Source organism: Haemaphysalis longicornis, unplaced genomic scaffold (genome assembly GCF_048455015.1).
Source record: "Haemaphysalis longicornis isolate Haplotype H1 unplaced genomic scaffold, Haemaphysalis longicornis Haplotype H1 scaffold_7, whole genome shotgun sequence".
Lineage (NCBI taxonomy): Eukaryota > Metazoa > Arthropoda > Arachnida > Ixodida > Ixodidae > Haemaphysalis > Haemaphysalis longicornis.
In genome coordinates this window covers 130,452,266-130,474,660 of record NW_027526422.1, presented here as the reverse complement: position 1 = coordinate 130,474,660, position 22,395 = coordinate 130,452,266, and the positions used below count along the sequence as shown (strand labels likewise).

The following is a 22,395-nucleotide window of genomic DNA, read 5'->3' as shown; positions in this document are numbered from 1 at the left end:
GTTCGTGGTGCCGGGGTCAAGACCGTGAATGACTCCACGGCAGGTGTCAGGTGGAGGCTTCAGGTACGGGAGAAGTTCGTACAGGACAGAGTTGAGTTGAACAGAGGAGATGCGGCTGAGGGTTATGGCGTGAATTTCACTCGGCGTACTAGCTACAATGAGGTTTTGGAGTGTCTGAATTTGAATTGTGACTTGAGAGAAGAATTCCTGCTGCGGAATGTTGCTTGCCGTCGCTAAGCTTTGTGTGAGTAGGTGAGGCGACCAGGCTGAAAGATCGAGGCCGGATCGGGGGCGATAGATCACGGTGTAATTATTGGGAGGCAGGCGTGGTAGAGGGTTGCGCCGCTGCGTGGAGGCATCTCGTGGTGGCGCGGCTGGTAGCGATGCTGTCTTCGGGTTAGTAACGATGCTCGGGGCATGAGCCGTCTTCTTCTTGAAGCGTGAGTGTAAAACTTGGATCCACGGGCTGTCGGCGTGAATGGTGCGGCCACTGTGCGAGTCGAAGTCCATGGTCTCGGTAGAAGCGGCATGAGTGGTGGGAGAGGATTCCACGTCCGCCGGCATGCTTGCAAGTGCCACAACGGGAGCCGGGAACCGGCTCACCGAAGCGTTAGGGTTAGCGCATGGACGCTCACTTGAGAACGTAGTTAAGAAAAATTACAAGTGGGGAACACATCTTCCCCTGGTGGCCGTTTGGTTTTTATAAATGGAGATGGCATGTTTACTTCGAATAGACAAGAATAATTTAAGCTTTCAAAGAAAATGACAGCGAGTTTAATAATAAATATTTTGCACCATATGCGTAATGACCCCTTAGGAGACCAAATATGCATTCTAATGGCAGAGTCCTTAGATTTTCCAGCTTTTGACCCTTTCCGGGGGTGCAAAAACACGAGTGCAGTTGTTGTACGCGCTCACAGAGTTTTTCATTAACTCTGTTATGTTTGGATGAACATTTCTTGATGAACATGTTTTTGATGATGATAAACTACCATGTTTCGATGAATATGTGCCAGAGCCTTCCAGTTCAGGCGTTCGTCCCGTATAGTACTAGGCAGCCATGTCTTCAGTCTTGTCAGCGTGCTTTACAACCACCGCTTCAAAGGAAGAGCGCGGCGTAACCATGATAATCCTGGCCACGCTCTCCACTTCCCTGAAATACTGGGGGAGGACGAGCGCAGGTTCAGGGGTACCGCTGCCACGTCGTCGACGGAATCAGGCTGTGGCGTTCTCGCGCCACAAGCGGATGCGAAAAGCTTTCCTATATCAATGCTCTTATATTGTCAGACTACGTCCGCATCTGCTTCTGATCGCCTGTTAAACACGAGAAGTTTACGTGCTCTCTACATCCACACCTCCCCCGGAGTCTGCAATAAATCGCCTCTCAATGCCCGTGATAGCTGCATCAATTATAGAAAAAAACTGAGGTTGATTCCTCTGTCATAGGAATCAATAAAACGTGAAAGTGAAATGTGCAACGAAATCTACAGTTGAGCATGATTGGCGGGTCGGTGGCTGTCTTGTGGGTGTGCTTGGCGAGCGACATCCTGCTGGCGGGTTGCTTCAACAAAGGTGTACTGGCGTCATTTCCGTGATGGATAATACGTCAGTGAAATCTTGGGGCATCGCGGCACAAACCACTTTCGTGTTAAAATATAAAACCCGAAAACGAACAACCCTAACTATAACATACTCTTTAATTCTAAAGGTTGCTTCCCCGCAAGAAGACCCTGTGTGCAGGGGTGCACCCATTACAGGCGGCTTGCGCCGTTGTACTGGCGTCACTTCCGTGACGGATATGACGTCAGCGAAATCTTCGTTTATCCGGGAATAAACCACTTTCGGGTTAAAGATTGCCCTTCTACCTGAAAATTAGCGCAGCTTGCTCTAGTGATGCACGGCTGCAAAAACAGCAGTGCTGGCGGCCCCTTTCCTTTAATCGGAGACCTGGCTGTTGTACCTCACATGGATTTGTGGACTCGCCGCTGAAAGTTCTCCGTGACTGGCAAACCCAGATCGCTTTGTCCGCAAGCTTTGACATGCCTCCCAAGTAGACCGCTTTAGCACGCTCTAGAACCCGCGGCACCCGGCTTAGCGAAATCGGCGTCTGTAGAGCGAGCTGTTCTGTATTTTGGGCTTCCAAGTTCAGGCGAAAACGCACGTCAACTGGCGAGGAGAAGAGCACGCGCGAGAATATGCCACGAACGCTGAGCAGAGTGTGCTCGAAGGTCGAGTGGTGCCGGTGCGCGCGATGATAACGTCATAGCTAGGCGAGGCTTGGCTCCGCTTACGCGGCTAGGCGAAGATCGTGCCGGGCGCCTCGCGCTGGAGGAGATTTTTTCTGGGATTTTTTGGGGGGAATGCCAACGAACCAAGCTCAAGATAAAACATCTCCGAGGGTACCTACGCACTTCTCCAGAGTTCTGCAGGTGGAAGCAACATTTTCTAATGCAACGGCGCTGAGTGCTCGTTCCAGTTTTGTGCTGCCAGTAATTGCGCCCGTTGCGCCGCTGTGAGACTGCCGGGGGGGGGGGGGGGCCTGCTTGGTTCCTGCATTATCATTTACTTGATCATTTACTTGAGTATGATCATTTACTTGTGTTTTTAATAATGCGAACGAAGCTCGTGACATGGAACACTTCTAATTCGCTTAGGAGATGTCCCTCGTTTACAGACAGCAGCAGACACCAAGGCTCTAAGGCACGAGACATATGAGTAAACAACACGCTACTCGTATGGGAATTCATGTGACGACCGTCACACAAGACCTTTTTGGCGCCGTAAGCAGTCGGGGGGTGCTCAGGACGTGTGAATTGCGAGCCAGACATTTTAGCTTTCCTCGTACGATAATATTGCGGCCGCACCCAGTGAAAGCACGATGGGAGGCCGCACTTCATAACGGTGTCAGTGCGTAAGCTTCAAACACGGCCCCGAGGAGGCGGTAGTAGCACCTGACATGGTAGCACCAGTGCCCCAGTGCTGCTGACATGGGAAGGGCGGAAATGCAGAAGTGCACACAGCAGGTCAACACCTATCGAGAATTAAAACAGGGATGTCCTTTGAGCCCAATACTGTTTATGCTGTGTATGGCAAGGTGAGAAAAAAATCGGAAGAAAGTCGATTAGGGTTCAACCAAACGCCCAGTGGCAAGGCGGAGTTATAGAACAGCGTATTCCGAGAATGTTAAACGCAGACGAAATTTTTCAATTAGCTGATAACCAGACAGATATGCAACGGCTCAGAAATATTAGTGACCGGAAGCCACAGACCTCGGGTTACATTTTAGCATCAAAAATTGGGAAGAATCATTTACAATGACACTAGTTCTGATGCAGTGTCAATCCAGCATGGCGAGCTACCCGAAGTCAAATAATATAGGACTTAGGGAGTGTGGTAAACGAAGGGGAAAATTCCTGAAGAGGTCACAAGGAACAACTTAAAAACAGAAGCAAGCAAAATGCAGCTATAGTGAAGCAAACAGAAGGCATGGCAAATACGAAGTAGTCAGAGGTATTTGCAATGGAGTAATAATTCCGGCCCTCCGGGTCTCAAATTTTCGAATGCGATACTCTGCTTAAAATGAGACACTCTATTATGGCTTCAAGTAAAGCAGAAAACGGCAGGCCGTTTGGCTTTAGGAGCACATTGCTAAACAACTAACGAAGCAGTGCACGGAGATATGCGCCGGGTGCCGTTTGGAATTAGAGATGCTCAGAGTAAAATATGTGGTTGATAGCAATGGATCCACGTAGGCGGATAGCTAAAGATTTTAGGTAAATAACAGCGGAAAACCAAAGACAGCGAAAATGACCACGAAAGAAACAATGCAGATAGAAAGAAATAGGTTGATAGAAACAAATAAGTTAATAGAAACAAATAAGCTAAAACGTCGTTTGAGATGTACAGACCAGAGAAATTGGGCATCAGAAAGAAAAATTTCTACGATAATTCCAAGGGCAGTGCTTTGCATTTTTAGTCTAGAGCAGCTTGCTCGCGAACTAAGAGCTCTGTAGGGAAGTATACACAAAACGATGGGGTATGCGCAGTCTTCGGGAGAGAAACAGAAGCTGTGCGGCACATAGAGCTGGAAAGTCCATCCAAAGCTATATGACCGAAATATTGGGCTTCCTGCAGTCCTAGGTTTTAAGGGTAGCACAGAGGAAGCAAACTTTAAGGATGTAGAGGTGAATAATGTTGAACTCCAATGGTTGCAGATCCGGAGCACTTCCGGGGCAACCTTTCTGCTCTCTCTCTGCTCTCTTTTCTGCTCTTTTCTCTTTTTCTGCTCTTTTCTCTCTTTTCTGCTCTCTTTCTGCAACCTTTCTGCTCTGGTCAACTGCGCCTGTCTTCACCCGGACAAGAGGGCTATAAAGTCAAGGGCCGCGGCGCATCGTCGTTCACTGTGGCAGCAGTGTGCGCGGCTACGAGCATCGCACTCAATCAGTCGTTTCTTCGTACGCAGGTGTGTACACGGATTGCTTTGCTTCTGAAATTGTGCGAGTTTTTGCCGCCCTCACTGCTGCCCTTACGTTGTCTGTGCAACTTTTGAAATGGTGACTAACGCTGATCTATCCAAGGAAGTCGGTGATCTCCGTACTGAAATTGCCGGAATGCGCGAGAGCCTCAAAATGTTCAATGAGATATGTGAAAAAGTTAAGGCGGAAAATGAATGTCTGATAAAGGAAAACAAGCTTCTGAAAGCCGAAAACAAAGTACTGGGTAAGCGCATGGGCGATCTCGAACAGTACTCGCGCATCAACAATGTAGAGATACGAGGAGTGCCCTTTTCTGAAGGCGAAAATTGCCTTCAAGTTGTCCAAGAGATTGGCAACAAGGTTGAATGCCCTGTAACGACTACGGACATTGATGTTGTGCATCGTGTTCCTGCGAAGAACGGTACGCAGCACATCATAGCGCGGTTTGTTTCGAGGACCAAAAAAATAGAGTTCGCCAGTAAATCTAGGAAGGCCCGACTAACAACTACTGACATCGGAATTCAATCTAAGACAGATAAACCTATCTTCGTCAATGATCATCTCACGCCAGAAAAAAAGCGTCTCTTCGCACAGGCGCTATCACTGAAGAAAGAACACAGTTGGAAGCACCTTTGGACAGACAATGGTGCTATCAAGGCTAGGAAAACTGATGACAGCCGCGTATGTCGCATCTCTGGCGTGGAAGACCTCAGATTCATATCTTAGGCTTGTGCATGCACTCTTGATGACCATTTGTTCTTTTTCTTATGGCATCGTGTGTATTCACATGCCAGGAGGCCAAAGCACTGCTCCGTGAGCAATCACCTGCATTATCACTCATACACTTCAATATGCGAAGCCTTCGCAAACACTTTGATGACTTGCTAGCATTCCTTTCTATAGTTGACCACACATTTTCAATCGTATGTCTCTCTGAAACATGGTTGTCTGTCGGTGACGGTAATTTGTATGCGCTACCAGGATACGCTTCGGAATACTGTAACCGGGAAAACCATCGTGCAGGAGGGTCTGCTATACTAATTACGTCGTCACTTTCATACAGGCGTCGCAATGACATCTCATTTATTAACATCAATTGCGAATCTGTCTGGCTGGAATTCGAGCCCGCCGTCCTTCCAATGAATAATCGTAGTACAATAATCGCGTCCATCTATCGGTCACCCTCTTCTTCATATTCAGATTTCTGCATCCAGTTGACAACCATTCTAGATAGATTAACAAATGAACACAAAAATATTATAGTCTGTGGAGATATAAATATAAACATTATTGACACAAATAGAACACCCTGTGCTGAATATGTGAATTGTTACCTTGGCTATGGAATGACTTCTCTCATCAATTATCCTACCAGATGCGATGCAAGTGGCTCATCATCGTTAATCGATCATATCCTGTGTAATATCGACTGCATTTTGAATTTTGGTGTTATTGACTACTTATTCACTGATCATTACCCAGTTTTTTTGTGCCTAGGAGCACATACTCCCGTTCAAACGAGTGTCCATACGAAGTCCGTATTTAATTCCACAAAATTTGTAGAACTGATACGTGGTACTCACTGGGGTTCTGTAGCGGTAGAGCAATGCGCAGAAAAAGTGTTTCGTGATTTCTCCGTGAAAATAAGCGCGTGCATCACTGAATGTACATCTGTAACCCATATCACGAAGTGGTATCGCTCCCCTAGGAATCCATGGATTACTCCGGGATTGCTACGTTCCATATCTAAGAAGGAAAATCTCAGAAAAAAATTAAAAGCCCAATCTTCTAATATTTCTCTGAAAAATCGGTTCAAGAAGTATTCTAACGTGTTATAAATGTTGTTGAAGCAGGCCAAACGTGAATACTATGAAAAAGAAATTCAAAAGAACGGCAATGATACCCGGAAGAACTGGCAATTAATCAACAGATTTTTAAACAACTGTACCCCGCCACATTTATCAAAAATATTAGTTCATGACTGTTCTATTTCCGATCCCAGTGACATTGCAGAAGCTTTCAGTGAACACTTTGCCAACTGTGATAGCTCCCAGATTAATCCTTCTTTACCCGTTCTGTCACGTTGTCCTCATTCTTTTTATTTACGTCCTACTTCGACGGCAGAAGTTTACAATGTTATTTCATCTCTTAAAACGACCGGACCCGGCCTAGACTATATTCACCCATCTAAGATAAAACTGGTGTGTCTTGAATTATCGCCTATTTTAGCCGAAATCATTAACAAGTTGTTTAAAGCTGGCAAATTTCCAGATTGTCTTAAAGTTGGTAAAATAACTCCTGTTTTCAAAAAAGGAGACCGGTTATGTATCAATAACTACCGCCCGATCTGTATTCTTCCTGTTCTTTAGTAAAGTAATTGAAAAACTTTTTTACACCCGATTAATGTCTTACCTCCTGAAATTTAACTTACTCTCTTCACACCAATTTGGTTTCAGGCCTGGCTACTCTACGGAACTAGCAGTACTTAGTTTTACTGACAAATTAAAAAGGCTATCGACGAAGGTTTACTCGTTGGAGCAGTTTTCATTGACCTAACTAAGGCGTTTGATAAAATTAACCACCATATTTTGTTACATAAACTTGAAGCATATGGCATATCAGGGCCTACATTGGAATTCCTTCGTAGTTATTTAACGAACCGCTCTCAGATTGTTTTCATTAACGGTACACCTTCCACTTCTAAATCAATCAACACTGGAGTTCCACAAGGCTCCATACTAGGTCCTCTACTATTTCTGTTATTTATTAATGACCTTCCTGCTATTCTTACCCATTCAAACAGCCTCATTTATGCCGATGATACTACCATCTTTACATCAGATAAATCAGCCTATGAGATTCAGCAAAGACTGAATTCAGACTTATTAAACGTTCATCGTTGGTGCGCCATAAACAGTCTTCAAATAAACCCAACAAAAACTACATTTATGATATTTTCTTCCCCCCAAACCCCTACCTCGCGCGCGTTTCTAACTCTCGACAACCATGTTATCTCTTTATCCGATACTACGAAGTTTCTCGGCGTTGTCTTAGACAGAAATTTGAAGTTTAATCATCACGTGCAATCATTGCTTAAAAAGGTAGCTTTCGGAATTCATGTTCTTATCAAAGCGCGCCCTTATTTTCACCCACGCATTGTTCTTTCGTTATACTATGCATATATTCATAGTCATCTTTCGTACTGCATTTCATCATGGCATGCTACTTATATCGAACCTCTTCAAATCCTTCAAAATCAGGCTCTCCGAATCATTACATTTTCTCCTTATCAGTCTCATTCCATGCCTCTCTACATTAACCTAGGTGTGCTTCCGGTAAACGACTTATTTATTTTAAATCTGGCTTCATTTATGTATCGCCTTGTCCATAATCACATATCCATTGATGGATTGCCCCGGGAGCATCTCATTAACGCAAACAACACCCGATTCTCTGCCCGAAACAATTTCTTGACGCCAAAACTGCGTACGAACTACGGCAAACAGACCGCAAAATTTGCTGGTGTGTCGACCTGGAACAATATACCTGAAGAAATTAAGTCAAGTTATGCATTACATTCTTTTCGTAAATTATTTAAATTATATCTTCTGAGAGAACTACATATCTAGTAAACTATAAGTGTTTTTGCTTTGTATAATTGATTTTCCAGAACATTTGTGTGCTAATTCTCAATGAAGCGTTATTGCATGGTTCCTGTTCGATATATTGTTTTTTGCTTGTCTTAATTATATTTTAGGATGTTCTAAAACCTGCTCAATGCTTGCTGCGTTTTGTTCTATTAAAATTACGTTATGTAACGAGGTCCCCCCGACAGTTCTCAACTTCGGGACCTCCTTTGTCATTGTACTCGCTTATGTTATGCAAAAAAAGTGAAATAAACTTGAACTTGAACTTGAACTCTCTCTGGAGCAGGCGCGTTCCAAAGGCAGATGGGGAGCAACCAAATCCTGTTGCAATGGCAGATCGGGAGCGCCGTCGCAGCTGAGATCGCTCCGTGGAGCAAAAAAACTTGCTCCGCCGAAATCGGTGGAGTTGGCCGGAACTCACTAGGGCGCTTACTTTTGCCGCGTGGCGTCGCGAACGTCGCCGCCGTCTGCGCTTCCGGCCAGTGCTCGCCTTCTCTGCCTCCAGTAGCCTCCTGTGGCCCGCCCTTCTAGCCACCATAGCTGCGCAGCGCGAGATGAACGCGCCCGCGGGAACCAGACGATTTCGGGAAGGTGCGACGCAAATAATGCTGGGGATTTCCTGTTCCCGTCACGGTCGGCACTTTGCTCCGGCGGGAGCAGCTGCGATCCAAAGGCAGTTTCGTAGTACCTGCTCTTCGCGGAGTCGGCGCGCTCCGCGGTGCAGCACGGTGACCGCTCCGGATCTGCCATTGGAATTCAACACAAAAAAGAGGTTGGAATGCTGGTGGAAGAGAGCAGAAAGGAGAATATTTCCTAGTGCAGCTAGCACTGTAGCAGACGAAATTTATTTTGAGCGTGCCCTAAGAGCAGCGCTAGAATTACACAAAGAGTTCAACATCGATGTATTGAATTATCTGGCGAGGTGACGCGTCATCAACCTTTTACAATGAGGATACCATTAACGATCATGGTCATCGTCAGTTCCGACCATTTGGAGCAGCGTAGCGCAGTGCGCGCTCTCCGCCGATCACCCGCCCGCTCAGACAAATGACGAAAGGGCTTCCGCCATATGTCCTTACATTTCTTTTGTCTCTGCACTTTTTTCGTAAGGGGTCGGTCTCCGTGGGTGAGACGGGTCATGGCTGTATGAGGTTGGCGCTGACAAAAGCTCCAGCGAACTTCTCCGAGCCGCGGTAGATATAACAGAGCACGGGTCGTGCGTGAACAGCGATAATACAGACACCTCGTACAGACATGTTGCTGGCGGCACCAGCGGCATCAACAGCATGGACGGGCGGAATCGTGGGTGCTTAACTTTCCCGCATTGCTTTGTTGAACATATAAAAGACAGTGTGTAACGTAATAGCACTACTGATTTTTTACTTTAAGTGGGTGAATGTTTTCTTTTCCTCCTTGGATTTCTCTCGCACGTACCTGAATCGGCCGGAGTGCGCCGAAGCAGGAAAGCAACCATGGAGCGAGAACAGTGGGCGCAGCAAGGCCGACGACACACCGCACGCACGCTTCGAAGCACGCGTCCCCACTTCATCCGCGCGGCTGGTCGCGGCAGCCATATTCCCTGCCAATTGGGGATTGCGTGGTACCGACCCGCATTACATGTGCATCGCGCTTTGCGCGGGCTTTCGCTCCAATGGGCCACATAGGGTTCACTTTTGCTGGCTTTTGGAATAAGAAGCGAGTTGGTCATCCATGTCCGTAGCCTTTGGATTCTTTGTTGATTTCGCGAGCACATGAAATTTTTATCGGCCATATAAGTGTATCGGGTGGTTTCGGACAGAAGTTATGGATTTTTGGACAGCCGTATTTTGATCTGTAAAGCAATTCAACAATGGTGTTTGAAAGACAATTCTAAAGTGGGCGAGGCACCTGCAAGAGGTGTTTCCTCCAGCCCGAACACGAGCCCGAACACAAGCGCGAACACGCCACTGGTTCAATTTCACAGAACAAAAACAAAAAACAAAAAACAAAAACGTTTCCATTGTTTTCGAGCGGTTTCGTTGCATGAAATGAATGATTTGCTTTCGTTTTGTCGTAGTAATGTCTCGTATAGCAGTTATTCCTCGGATTCATTTTACGAACGGCGGGGTTCTTGTGGAAGGGTGGCTATGAAGTTTTGTGTGTAGCATAATAAAGAGCGCGGGCGTCATGCACTCAATAGGAAAGCGGAATTAAAAGATTACGTGCGGCAAATCTGAATTCTTACATGCGTTTTCTCTACGTCCTGCTTATCTGGAACGCGGTTTGGCCCGAGGCGGCAGTCTTACCTAGTAAAGACTCTTTCGATTTCTTCCAAAAATAACAAAAACTAAACCCCTTTCACATAGAGTGAGATCTGCTGAAACAGTGGAGTTGTGGTACTCTTGTGTCGACCCGTACGTCATGGTCGCTCGCCGAAGAACGGCAGCGCTGTCGGCGCTCAAATTCTACAGTTCACGCAAAGGAATCGGCAGCTAAATATCAGCGGCGGAGGCTGCTTCCCCTTGCGGGATGGAGAATAACCCGCTACTGCTACACCACTGCGACATCTCTCGGTGGGTCTGGGAACCGGTTTCTGTGAGGCCGCCAATGGGTCTTGGAAGCTGTTCCCACTCTTGCGGGATGCAAGACCTTCAGCACACCGACGAAAAGGCTCCACCAACCGTAGATCCGCTGTTAATGAATACTAGGACGCAACGAAGGGATAATGGTGACGTGTGCATACCTCAGGCCTTCCTTAAACCGGAAGTTGTTCTTGATGCGGTTGACCTTCTTTCCGGTGACGGGCGAATCCACGGTAATGACGATAGCCCCGTAACCGCTAGCTGCGGCTCGCTTCACAATGGACTCGGTCAGCGAACGATCCCGGAAGAAGTACGCCTGTTGCCAGAGCAGGCAGTTCGGGGCGCTTCTCCGCACGTCTTCTAGGCTCACCGTGCTCATGGCACTCAGGATCATCACGACGCCGGCGTCCTGCGCAGCTGCGCATGTGAACCCAGTCACACATTAGAGAAAACTCAATAGACAAACCCGCATAATTGTATTTTAAGCGAAGCCGATATGGCTGGGATTTCATGTATTTTTATACGCGCGAATAAAAACTCCCGAGGATCGACATGCTTTTGAAGTACGAAGTGCACTATTGCGAGAGGCGTTGGAAAATTAACGCCCAGGACCGCGTGCTATTAGCACGTGGTGGCAACTTCACACGACGTTCGCCACATTGCTTTCTATCTGAAGCTTTTACGTTTGATAACCTGGAAATTCATCTTCAGTGGATTTTAATAGTAGGCGTCATCATTTGAATATGCATCTTGAATAGATTTGTTATCAGTAAGCACCATCTTCAACATAAGTGGAGACAAGATAAAAGTATTAGCATGTGTGTAGTGGATTTCTTAGGGGTGACCGCCGTCAACAATCAAGAGAAACAAACCTTGCTCACTCCTTTTGCCAGATTAATGTGTCGCCTCTATGTCGTGTACATCGCTATAAAAGACGATGCTCGCGTTCGAGCTGCTGTTGGGGGAGCTCATTACCCGTAGGGGCCTGACTCTGCCCTTCATTCGGTCGTTCAGGGCCAGAAATCTGGGATGCGCAAAGGAGAGGTTCATAACTTTATTCAAGCTTACAGTTGTGCGACAGGTCACCTGAATCGATCATCATCAACCTGTTTACGCCCACTGCAGGGCAAAGGCCTCTCCCATTAATCTCCAATTATCCCGGTCCTGTGCTAACTGAGCCCAATTTATCCCCGCAAACTGCTTGATCTCATCTGCCCATCTAACTTTCGGCCGCCCCCTGCCCCGCTTGCCTTCTGTACGGATCCACTCTGTCACCCTTTATGACCAATGGTTATCTTGCCTTCGCATTACATGCCCTGCCCACACCCATTTCTTCTTCTTAATTTCTATAAATATGTTCTGAACATGCGTTTGCTCCCTCACCCACTCCGCTCTCTCCTTGCCCCTTAATGTTACACCTTAAACTGATAGGAAAGCTTCATTATTGCGCTCAGGAATTTCCTTGCGGCAGGCGTTATTCCATTTACCGCCCCAATTTCACCTCCGGAAAATAAATTAAACCCAGGTTAGACCTGGGAACTTAGGCTAGACCCGGAACCTAAGTCAGACCTGGAAGGGCAGGATCATCATCAACATAATCATCATCATGACAATCATTATAGAAAGTGCGTCGCCGGGTCTGTTGGCACAATCTACACATCTCTCTTCCATGTGTAACCAGCAGTTATCCCAGCTGCTCAATGACGAAGCAATACCTCCGCGTTTCCGAACAGGCACCAAGGAGTCGTTCGCTCCCATTTCGGCTCAGTGTTGAAATACAAGCTTTCAATCCCCTCTTATAGCTCCAACGCTGTGCGTCGAAACATCAAGGTTCCACTCTGTCGGCCATGCGTGGTAACGTACCTTGGACTGTGCCAATTTCTCCCACAGTGTGCGCAATGCGATGAGTGGCGGACGGAGAAAAGCCAACCGGGAAGGAAATGCTTCGGCCGAGCACCATGGTCGTCGTCTTAACCTTCGAGACATCCACGAGCACTCGAGGTCTGAAGCGGAGCCTGGATGAAGAAATACAAAAAATGCAATGCCTGGAATGCGTTCTCCAAACACCTGCACGATTATTAAACTTAATAGCGATGTGGAAGAATCCCCCTAAATATTCCTGTGGTGAGTAACGCCAAACCCTCTCGGGAAAGTCCAGCCGAGATGTCCTGTAGACACGAGCATACAGGCTTGATTCTTTTTTTTAGGAACTATGTGGGTTTAACGCAAGCTCCACACTTAACACCGTACAAACTATACCTACGTCCAGTAGTGCAGCGCTTTCGACTTATTCAAACACAGCTAAAGGTATGTTGTTATAAGTTACAATTGCAATCAGATGACCTGTAGTTCGGAGCCAATAACTTCATTCTTGTCTTTATTGTTGATCATAAAAAATCCCATAGCCCCTTTCTTAAGAGGAAGACGCTTCAAACGCGAAGGTTCCTCCTATGCAACCTGAGTCAAAGTCACAGTCCAAAGTGTGTCGGTGTGGCGCAATCGTATACCCGTCGGCTCCATAACACGAGGGAGGGACCCAGGATAAATTCCGATCGCGGGTAGCGTTCTTTTGATGCGCTTGAAGTGGCTCCGTGGAAATATATTCTGTGAGTTGGCTTTCCTGCAGTGGGTTTTGGCGAAACGATGGGAGAAGTGGGGAATAGAAGGCTTCGCTTTAAAAATTACGCGGTAACAAAGGCGCCCCTTACGGTGGAGTAAATGCGCAAGCATTCACTCCACCGTAAGGGGCGCCTTCGTTGCCGAACCTCTTACAGGTAGCACCGTCATTTTTAGAAAGCTATAGCCTTCCTCGGTCCACCTGAACGCGAAAAGTTGGTCTGCCTGCCTGTTTGTCTCAGAATGTTTCTCATTGTTGTGATTCCTGCATCGGTTGCGATATAATTGGCGAATGCTAGCAGGCACGTCACTGGAAAGTGTAACGAACGGATGAAAATAGAATGCAAGAGGTGACATGAGCGAGAGAAAATATCTAACGCAGGCGCGAGGGCTGAGAGAAAAGCGACATTGCGTGCAAGGCCATTATTCGAAGCAAACAAAAGATACAGCAAGTTCACGGCAACGCATAGTCAAGTCAAACATATCGGCACTGTGTCAGCAACCTATCGTATACCTTTAAAAATGATTTTGCTCTCATACATTTCATGATCAGCACCGACGTTCAGTTTTTACACCGAGCCTTTAGAGGTCATACACGTTAAGTACCTCCTAGGCTAACTGCTGCGGTAACGAGTTCCTAGGGTAATGCTGGGTAATTGCTATTAACATCACGGTCAACGTGAACAAATCTGCAGGGATCAAGCAGTAAGCGAGGGCATTCGTGGTCGCTATATTTTCTAAATGGCTTTTAAATTAAACAGAAGCTCACATCTCCTCCGCATTTTAGGCTTCATTCTTGTCCAATATTAAAGTAATGGTTACAACCCGATTCCGTTTATTTCCTTTATTATCCTCGGGTGCATTATAAATTTTCCACCTGCGTGTATATTTCACATCACAGGTCGCGTATCACAGACCCCAGCTTACGCTGTTTTCTAAAGTTGTACAACGAACCAGCTACACAATGGAATTTGTTTTGCACCGTTTGGATGGCACTTTGGCTCGTGTTCCCATAAGCGCTTGTATAGGGCAAAAAATATTCTTGCAACTTAAATGTGCCCAAAATATGCCTAAAGTGAAAATAAAGTACCCTGACTTGTCGAATGAGATAGTAAGCAAGAGATGCACCTGCTGAACGCCTCGATGTTTTCCCTGAGGGTCTGCTCCTGGTCGGCGCCACTGCCGATGTAGTATTTTAGGGCGATGTCCAGGTTGGCTTCGGCCAGGCGCTGGATGTCCGCCAGCGTAACAACGTGGGCGTATCCCGGAGCCCGTGGATGGCCATTCGTAAGTTCAGTACTTGCTTCCCTTTCTTCACCCATGGAGAACTGAAAGTGTGCGAATGTTCACAATGAGCAGAGGCCGTCGCTTTAACCCTCGCATCCCCCTTTCCATCTCTCAGCTGTGAGGGAAGATGATAACCAACAGCCATCGGGACGCCCAGCTACTCCTGGCCCCCAGGCGAAGGCTGCCTACTCATAGCATGGATTGCTTGAATAGGGAAATCACCCCCCCCCCCTTAAATAAATTAATAAAATGCCTTAACAGCGGAGCTGTTGTAGATTGAAAAGTTTCGTCCGTCTGCTGAGGGTCGTGCGTCACGCAATAGGGGCAGGATCGCATACCCGCTGACGGCCTCGCACAAACCGGTTCCCATACCGACCGATACATGGTGCAGGGAAGGGGGGTCATTAGGAAGGAAAAGAAATGGCTTGGGGATATTATTGAGCCCTCAGGGAAGCTGACCTACACTCAACCAAGTCCTGGCAAGGGAATAGTGGGGAAAATATAATGGGATAGGAAAAAGTAAAGATTACAAAGGTGAGGAAAGAGTAGAAAATAGTAGTTCCACAGTGGCCGATCCCGTCGCACGCACTACAGCTCTCGAACACTGGTGGCTGGCGTCATGCTGTGTCCGGGAACCGAGAAGCCTCTATGGGAACGGTGAGGCGTATAGGCGAGCTTGCAGTGACGAGGAGAGAAGTCTGCGGCGGTTGCGACCCCTGGAACGAAGTGCGGCCGACAGACGGGTACTGAGGAGCGGGAGATGGCTCTCGACGGCCCACACCATCAGAGCGAAAGCAGAGCGAAAGCCGGGCGACATCCAAACACAGGGCAACGGGCTGCCGATCATAAGGCCTCGACAGCGCAGGAGTGCGAAAAAACATGTCCGCCCGTCTCCGAAGCGATGACCGAACTCACGGCGCAATGGTGCCGCAGAGGCTGCCTCCTCTCCCTCCCGTTAGAGGTGTGAGACATCCTCCCACCGGGGACTTTTAGCTGCTGATTCCTTTGGAGAACCGTAGAATCTGCGCAGTAACGGCACTGCTCTTCTCGGGTGAGAACCCGTTCAAGTTCGAGCAGACGCAAGAGGACCACAGCTCGGCTGTTTCAGCGGATTACACACTGGATGGAGTTGGGTTTTGTTTTTCACTAACTCACTCACTCAACGGACTTCCCGCAATGTCTGCGCTGTGGCGCAGTTTCGCCCGGCCGCTGCAACGGCCACTTAAGTTTTTTGCTGGATGAGCATGAACATGGAAAGCCAAAAGCTCCACAGAGGACACCGATAGTGATGAGACTCCGAAATATTTTTCAAATGGTGAGCAATGCCAACAAATCTCGGTTTATAATTGCGCAGTCTAACCTTTTGAGCTCCCTTTTTATATTTTTGTGTTGTTTCAGCTCACGGTAGATACTATATCGGCGCTCCAGATGTTGTGTTATAAGAAATCTGCGAAAATTGATAATGGTCTCATAATTTTTTGGCTTTTGAAAATTCTGTCCGACCACTTATTTCCAATTACGCGATTACTACGATTACAGGTGTTATTTCCGCCGGATCGGCGTTTTTCTGCAAATGGAATGCCTTACACGGTTCCCCAATCTGGCTATTTTCTTCTTTTTTATATTTCTTCGTTTTTCAAAATTCTGTCCGACAAATTATATCTAATTACGCATATAAAACGGTTAAATGTGTCAGTTCTGCCAAATCTGCATTTTTCTGGAAATAAAAGGCGTTCCATGGGTTACCATTTTGGCAAATTTGTATTTTTCTTATTTTTTTGGTTTCTCAGGATTCTGTCCGACTAATTGTATGCATTTATGCTATTCTAATGATCAAACGTACGTACGTACCGCTTTCGCCAAATTACATGTTTGTGTAAATGCAGGGCGTTACATAGTTCGCCATTGTCGCTATTCTTTGATATTTTTCCTTAATGTTTGGTTTTCCAAAATTTTGCCCGACCAAATAAATGCAATCAGACTATTATAACGAATAAGGGTGTTACTGCCGCGAAATCTGCCTTTTTATGGAAATGCAGGGCGTTACACGGTCGTCGCTGGGGTGTACTCGGAAAAGGATGCTACGCAATAATGAGACAGCATTGGTTCTTCGCAAAATTGCATCGCGAATGTATGCATAGGCTTGGAATGTTTTATTTTTTACCATAAAGGGCGAGTTGATTATAACATCATTTTCATACGGCCATCGCATTTCCTGCTAACTACACTACATCCTTCTTTTCGAGTAAGACCTAGTTGCGCCCCGCAGTCCCCAACTTGTTACCGGGAGCAGGAAACGTGCCCGGAGGAGCACACAAGGCTTACAAGACTTGAGGGGAAACAGAAGGGCCAGGAAGGAAAAATGGCCTACAATAGAAGTGCTCGTGTTTGATTTCAACCAAGACTAATTGCACACGAGCTGGCATTATTCTTCGATGAACACGTATTGCACTGATGACTACGAACAGCTACATTGTTAATCAGAAGAACGCCTCGAGAGTGTGGCGTTATGGACGAGTTTCTATTTGAATATACGCAGAAGATGCCTTGAAAGTCTAAACAGACGATATAGCGCATAATGCTGAAAGGACAACGCTAGCTTTTGTTCCGAAAACATAAACGAAATTATCGTGGTCGCGTATCTGCTCCCTTCTCAGCGAATGTCAAAAGACGATAGTCGCCTGCCGCCTGTGCCGTGTAATTCCTTCTTTGCCTCCCCCACCGCCCTCCTGCTTGCGCTCTTCCTGTCTCATCTACGTCCTCTCATGATGAATTGAATTAAGGTTTTTTCAATACAATTCACTTTCCCCGCTTCGCAAAACTCGCGAGCCATCTTTTGGTCGTAGCGCCCATTGTTTCCCTTATCTTTTGTTTCTTGTTTTTTGTGGAACAACAGCACGCCTGCGAACTCTTATCTTTGTGCCTTCCTTTATCCTGCACGTGCTGGCGGCTTTCTGGGTGGTTTTTAACGCGTTGTTTTCTTACTTGCTATCTTGAAGACTACGCCAACGTCCATTCTAAACTGAAATAACGCGGGAATGGCAGGTTAAGTACTCATAGTCTACCTCAGGTGTGCATAAGATTTCATTTGCAAAAAAATAATGGGGAGATATATGAAGCGTGTTTTTTCCGAAATAAGCCAGATCACAAAACCGAAAATAAGTCGAAGTGACAAGCAAAACTCGGCAACGTTCCCCTAAGAAAGGGGTGGCAAGAAAATAGTTGATATAACGCCCCAAAATCGCGCACACAGATCGTAGTTAGTAGCGAAAATGAGCCCGATCCTGCTGTTTCACGGATCAAAATGAGCCAAATCCGTTTGACAAATGGGATCGCGCTGCTGAGCACAAGGTCGCGGGTTCGATTCCCGGCCGCGGCGGCTGCTTTTCTGATGGAGGCGAAAAGCAGAAACGCCCGTGTGTACGAGATTTCGGCGCACGTTAAAGATCCACAGGAAGTCGAAAATAATCCGGAGTCCTCCAACTACGGCGCGTCTTATCGCCTGCGCTGCGTCGGCGCGTTAAACCCTACAATCAAATCAAATAAATCAAATTGACAAATGGGAGTTTGGTTTTGATTGATTGATTGGGGGGTTTTAACGCGCCGGCGCAACGCAGGTGATGAGGCGTGCCGTAGTGGAGGGCTCCGGATTAATTTTGACCTCCTGGGGATCTGTAACGTGCGCCGATATCTCGTACACACGGGCGTTTTTGCTTTTCACCTCCATCAGAAAAGCGACCACCGCGGCCGGGAATCGAACTCGCGTCCTCGTGCTCAGCAGCGCACCGCCTTAGCCACTGAGCCACGGCGGCGGGTGGGTGGCTTGACACATTCGCCGTCATCGTCTTCGGCGCAGCGGACACGTGACGTGCCCGTCGGTATACATGACGACGAAGACGAAGGCGGGAGCTCATCATGTGGCGTAAACCCACGCCCAAGCCTGGGCAACGCCGAGCAGTCGCCACGAGATGCGCACTGACGTGTGCTCGGTATTTTCTTTTTAAAACGAAAGTGTTTTATTCCGGGATACACAAACGTTTGAGTGACGTCATATCCGTCACGGAAGTGACGCCAGTACAACGAAGCAAGCGGCCTGAAAAGGGTGCACGCCTGCACACAGGGTCTTTTTGAGGGGAAGCAACCTTCAGGATCAAAGAGTACGTATACTCAGGGTTGTTCGTTTTCGGGTTTTATATTTTAACACGAGAGTGTTTTATGTCGAGATACACCAAGATTTCACTGAAGTCACATCCGTAACGGAAATGACGCGAGTACACCGTGGCCGAAGCGACCCGCCGGCAAGACGTCGCCCACCAAATACCCACAAGACCGCCGCCCACCCGCAGATCATTCTCGGCTGCAGATTTCGCTGTACATTTCGCTTTTGTGTTTTACCGATTCCTATGACAGAGGAATCAACCACAATGTTTTTGCTAAACCCACTGCGCGAAAGTCGTGCCCGGCGCGTCGTGCCGGGGACGCTGGGTGCTCACCGCGAGGCACGCGCTCACGTGCGCTAGCGGTATCCTGTCCCCGCCGGACGGAGTTATGTCGGTTTAAACGGCTCTGCTGTTAAAAGATACGCCGCAGAATGCTCTAGAAAGAAGTGGGAGAGGCGAATATTAGGCAGAATGGCGGAGGAACTGAGCATGAAGGGTTGGAAAGAGGAGAATTCGGCATGAGGGGAAGACAGGTGAGAGAGATAGGGGGGAAATATAAGAGGCCAGTGGTGGGAAGGAGATTGGGGATGTGGAGTGGTATGAATGCTTGAGTGTTGAGGAAAGGAGAGGAGAGGAGAATGCAAAGAAACAGGTGGAGCGGAATTTGGCGCAAGTGGAGGGGCGTTGAACAGGTGCTGGGAAGAGGAGGGGATTGAAGGGCAGGAAAACGAAGGACTGTAAGAGCTAGGGTTGAGTCATTATTACCATCATTCCCAGCAGGCTGTTTCTGTCCTCTGAAAGACAAAGGCCGCTTCCATAGTTTACGGCCCCTGCTACCGTGAGTTTGTAAAGGGTATTTGCACTCGAATTTTTTCAGCTCATTCCTTCATCAAAACAGTTCTCAACACTATTATTTAGTTTCCGTTGATAACAATTTCGTTAAGCGGATGGTCCATCCGTTTCCCTGCATCCGCATTACATGATCTTCCCAGCCGCATTTTTCGCTTAAAGGCCAACTGCACTCAAATTTTTGCTTGTCCAGATTTCATCCAAATAAGTAGTCTATGCTCTTAAAATCACCATGGCGAAATCCTTAGCTTCGGTATCACAGAGCACGCCAGGTACCTTCGTTCAAAGCACCCCCGAGCAGACGACGTATGCACCTGGCGGAGAGTCGCCGAAACCAGTTCCGAGCGGCCTGTGACGGAGGTTGGGGAACCTGTCCCATGAAGCTCGCGTTTCTCCGGCGACTTGCATGGCGCTGCGCCGGTTGCAGGAATGCGTTCGGCCGGGATTTCTCTGCTACACCAGCGCGCTGTACCGCCGTCATCATCACATGTTTAAAACTAACCGCATAGGTAGCAATATCTGCGATTTCTTTTTCAATGCAATAAAAGAGATTAGAAGCCTACAAACTATTCACGCGCTTGCGAACGTTTCGGAGTTAGCAAAACTTTTTTTACTTGAAAATATTTTCACTCAAGGGAAAAAATAGCGCGATACGAGCACTTACCCTACATTTGTCACTTCTATTGCACCTACTACAGAAAGATATTTTATAAATTCTTGACCACTTGCACTTCCGCGTCCAATATTGGCCATATTTGGGCTGGCCCAACGCCACCTCCACCTTTTAGACTTTTCCAAAAGTTTCACGACCTAACTAGAGTTGGTGTACACGCAGGTATAAACGTTTGTGTGTCTTTTGCCTCACTCACTAAGTGAACCAAAATCAGCCTTTTTTGTAGTAACAAATACATCAGCTCAGATATCGGCCGTCGTCTTCGCGAAGTGCGAAAGCTAACAAAACTGCTCCTCTCCTAAACAATAAACTAGATTTTTCGTTCAATTCTCAAGCGAGGTATTTACTTGTTGAAGAGCGTTAGATTTAGTTCACTTGAAAGTAAAGTGTTTTCAACAGCACATGCCTCTGGTAAAAGCAGAAAACAACGTTACATATAGGAAACTTTTTCGTGTTTTAGTGCACCATTTAGCTGTGGAAGCTGGCTTATAGTTTCAGACCACTTTTTTAATTCGATTCTCGATGTGCAGCAAGGTGAAAAATACTGGGCCGATATTCACGAAGTGGTTTGTACCTAATGTATTGTAGAAATAGTGATTGATCTCCGCCCGCTTGCAGTTTGTTCCCTTCAAAGTGATCAATGTGATTTCCGAGGCGCCGGCTAACGAAAGCTACTTTTTGATACCGTAGGAGCAAGTAGCTTTGTAAATCAGGGTCCACTTTTTTACTCGCAATGCCAAGAATCGCCACTCCCGTAGTTATTCTGATGGAAAAAAATTAATGTCGGATGGTCTACTTCATCTCGATGCTATGCCGGAATTGTGCATAACTCCATTATCATGGGCAAACGTTGATGGAAGTTCTTCTGCGGAAATAACAGTGCCAAACGCGACGCTACCACGCGCATTTGAAGGCGGCTCTGAGCGGCCGCCGGTGCTAGCGCGGCCGCTTCCATTCCCTGACGTACGTCACGTCCGGCCGCCGGTAATGGCCGCCTTTTCTATTCAGTTTCGGTTCCGAAAACGCCAATTTCGCGTGCCGTTTGCGTCACGCACGTTGATCTTTGAAACGCAGTATTTTGAATTTCGCACGCTTTTTATGTGTACTGTTAGGTGACATTATTTTTACGTTGTCGAAAATTTGAGTTCAGTTGGCCTTTAACGTGACCTACAATATTTTGTACGCGAGTTCGTACCCAAATCCACGTTGCTGTTTTCTTATCTCTTACTAGTATCCCTACCATTTTTATTCCCATGATTTGTTGCTGGGATAAAGTTTGCTCTAAGGTGCATGCGTTATGAAGCCCTAAGTATTACTAAGTATTACTGCGCAGCACTTAAGCGTCCGCTACGGTGGTTTGGCGGGTTCGTCGGCTTCGTAACCAAGCGAACGATGGAAACAGCGAAGACGGCAGGAAAACGGAGGAGGAAAGTGGGATGGGGGGGGGGGGGGGCGGTATGCCGAGGGGGTGCCGCAGACACCCAGCACGCGCCGCGTGATGCACGTACATCGGTCCTTCGACGTCCTCCTCGTGTCGTGGCTCATCTGAACCACGTGACATTTGCGCGGGAGATTCAAAGACAATTTACAACGACATACTCGATGGCGGCGACGCGCTGCGAGATAGCGGCAGAAATGTGCGCGCCGCCGAGCGTTAGCGGATCACGCGACTACTTCCTGACGCACAGCAGCTATGCGCCGCGACCTAGAAGACTGCAGTACGCGCTGCGCACAAACTTCGCTCTACGGAGTGTAGTAATCGTCAGACATTTTTGGGTGCCGTATAGGGTGCCTGAAGAGCACAATAGTATTATACGAGTATTTTTAGTGACCAAACACTTCTTTTCGCTATTTTTCTGAAACGAAATGATAAATTGAAGCGACAAATCAATGTGACGGCCGAATGCAGCTCTAAGGACTGCCCGATGCTCTCTTGGCGAGGAAGGCTTGAGTTCTCCTGGAATATGGAAAGCTACTCAGCAATCGCTGATTTATCAAACACAAGCCTCGTCATTGCAATCACTGTGACGCGAATATTTCAGGTATTTAGTTTTGGAGGAGTAGCGAGAGGAGACGGCGACTTTACAGCTGCATGGAGTCAGGGGTAGTTTACTCAGGGCGGAAAAG

The 22,395-nt window shown here is 47.2% G+C and overlaps 2 protein-coding genes across 2 annotated transcripts in view; both read right to left on the bottom strand.

The window, feature by feature from the left end:
- LOC144146984 (2-Hydroxyacid oxidase 1-like) overlaps positions 1–22,395 on the bottom strand; it is a 430,316-nt gene that overhangs the window by 267,605 nt on the left and 140,316 nt on the right. The window lies entirely within an intron of this gene.
- Positions 1–22,395, bottom strand: part of LOC144146985 (2-Hydroxyacid oxidase 1-like) — a 45,991-nt gene that overhangs the window by 22,860 nt on the left and 736 nt on the right. Inside the window, exons 2-4 of the mRNA XM_077678981.1 lie at positions 14,428–14,627; positions 12,547–12,698; positions 10,845–11,100 (exon numbers count right to left, since the gene is read on the bottom strand). Of these exons, the coding sequence (XP_077535107.1) occupies positions 10,845–11,100; positions 12,547–12,698; positions 14,428–14,621 (602 nt within the window). The 5' untranslated portion in view covers positions 14,622–14,627. The remainder of the gene's footprint in view (positions 1–10,844; positions 11,101–12,546; positions 12,699–14,427; positions 14,628–22,395) is intronic.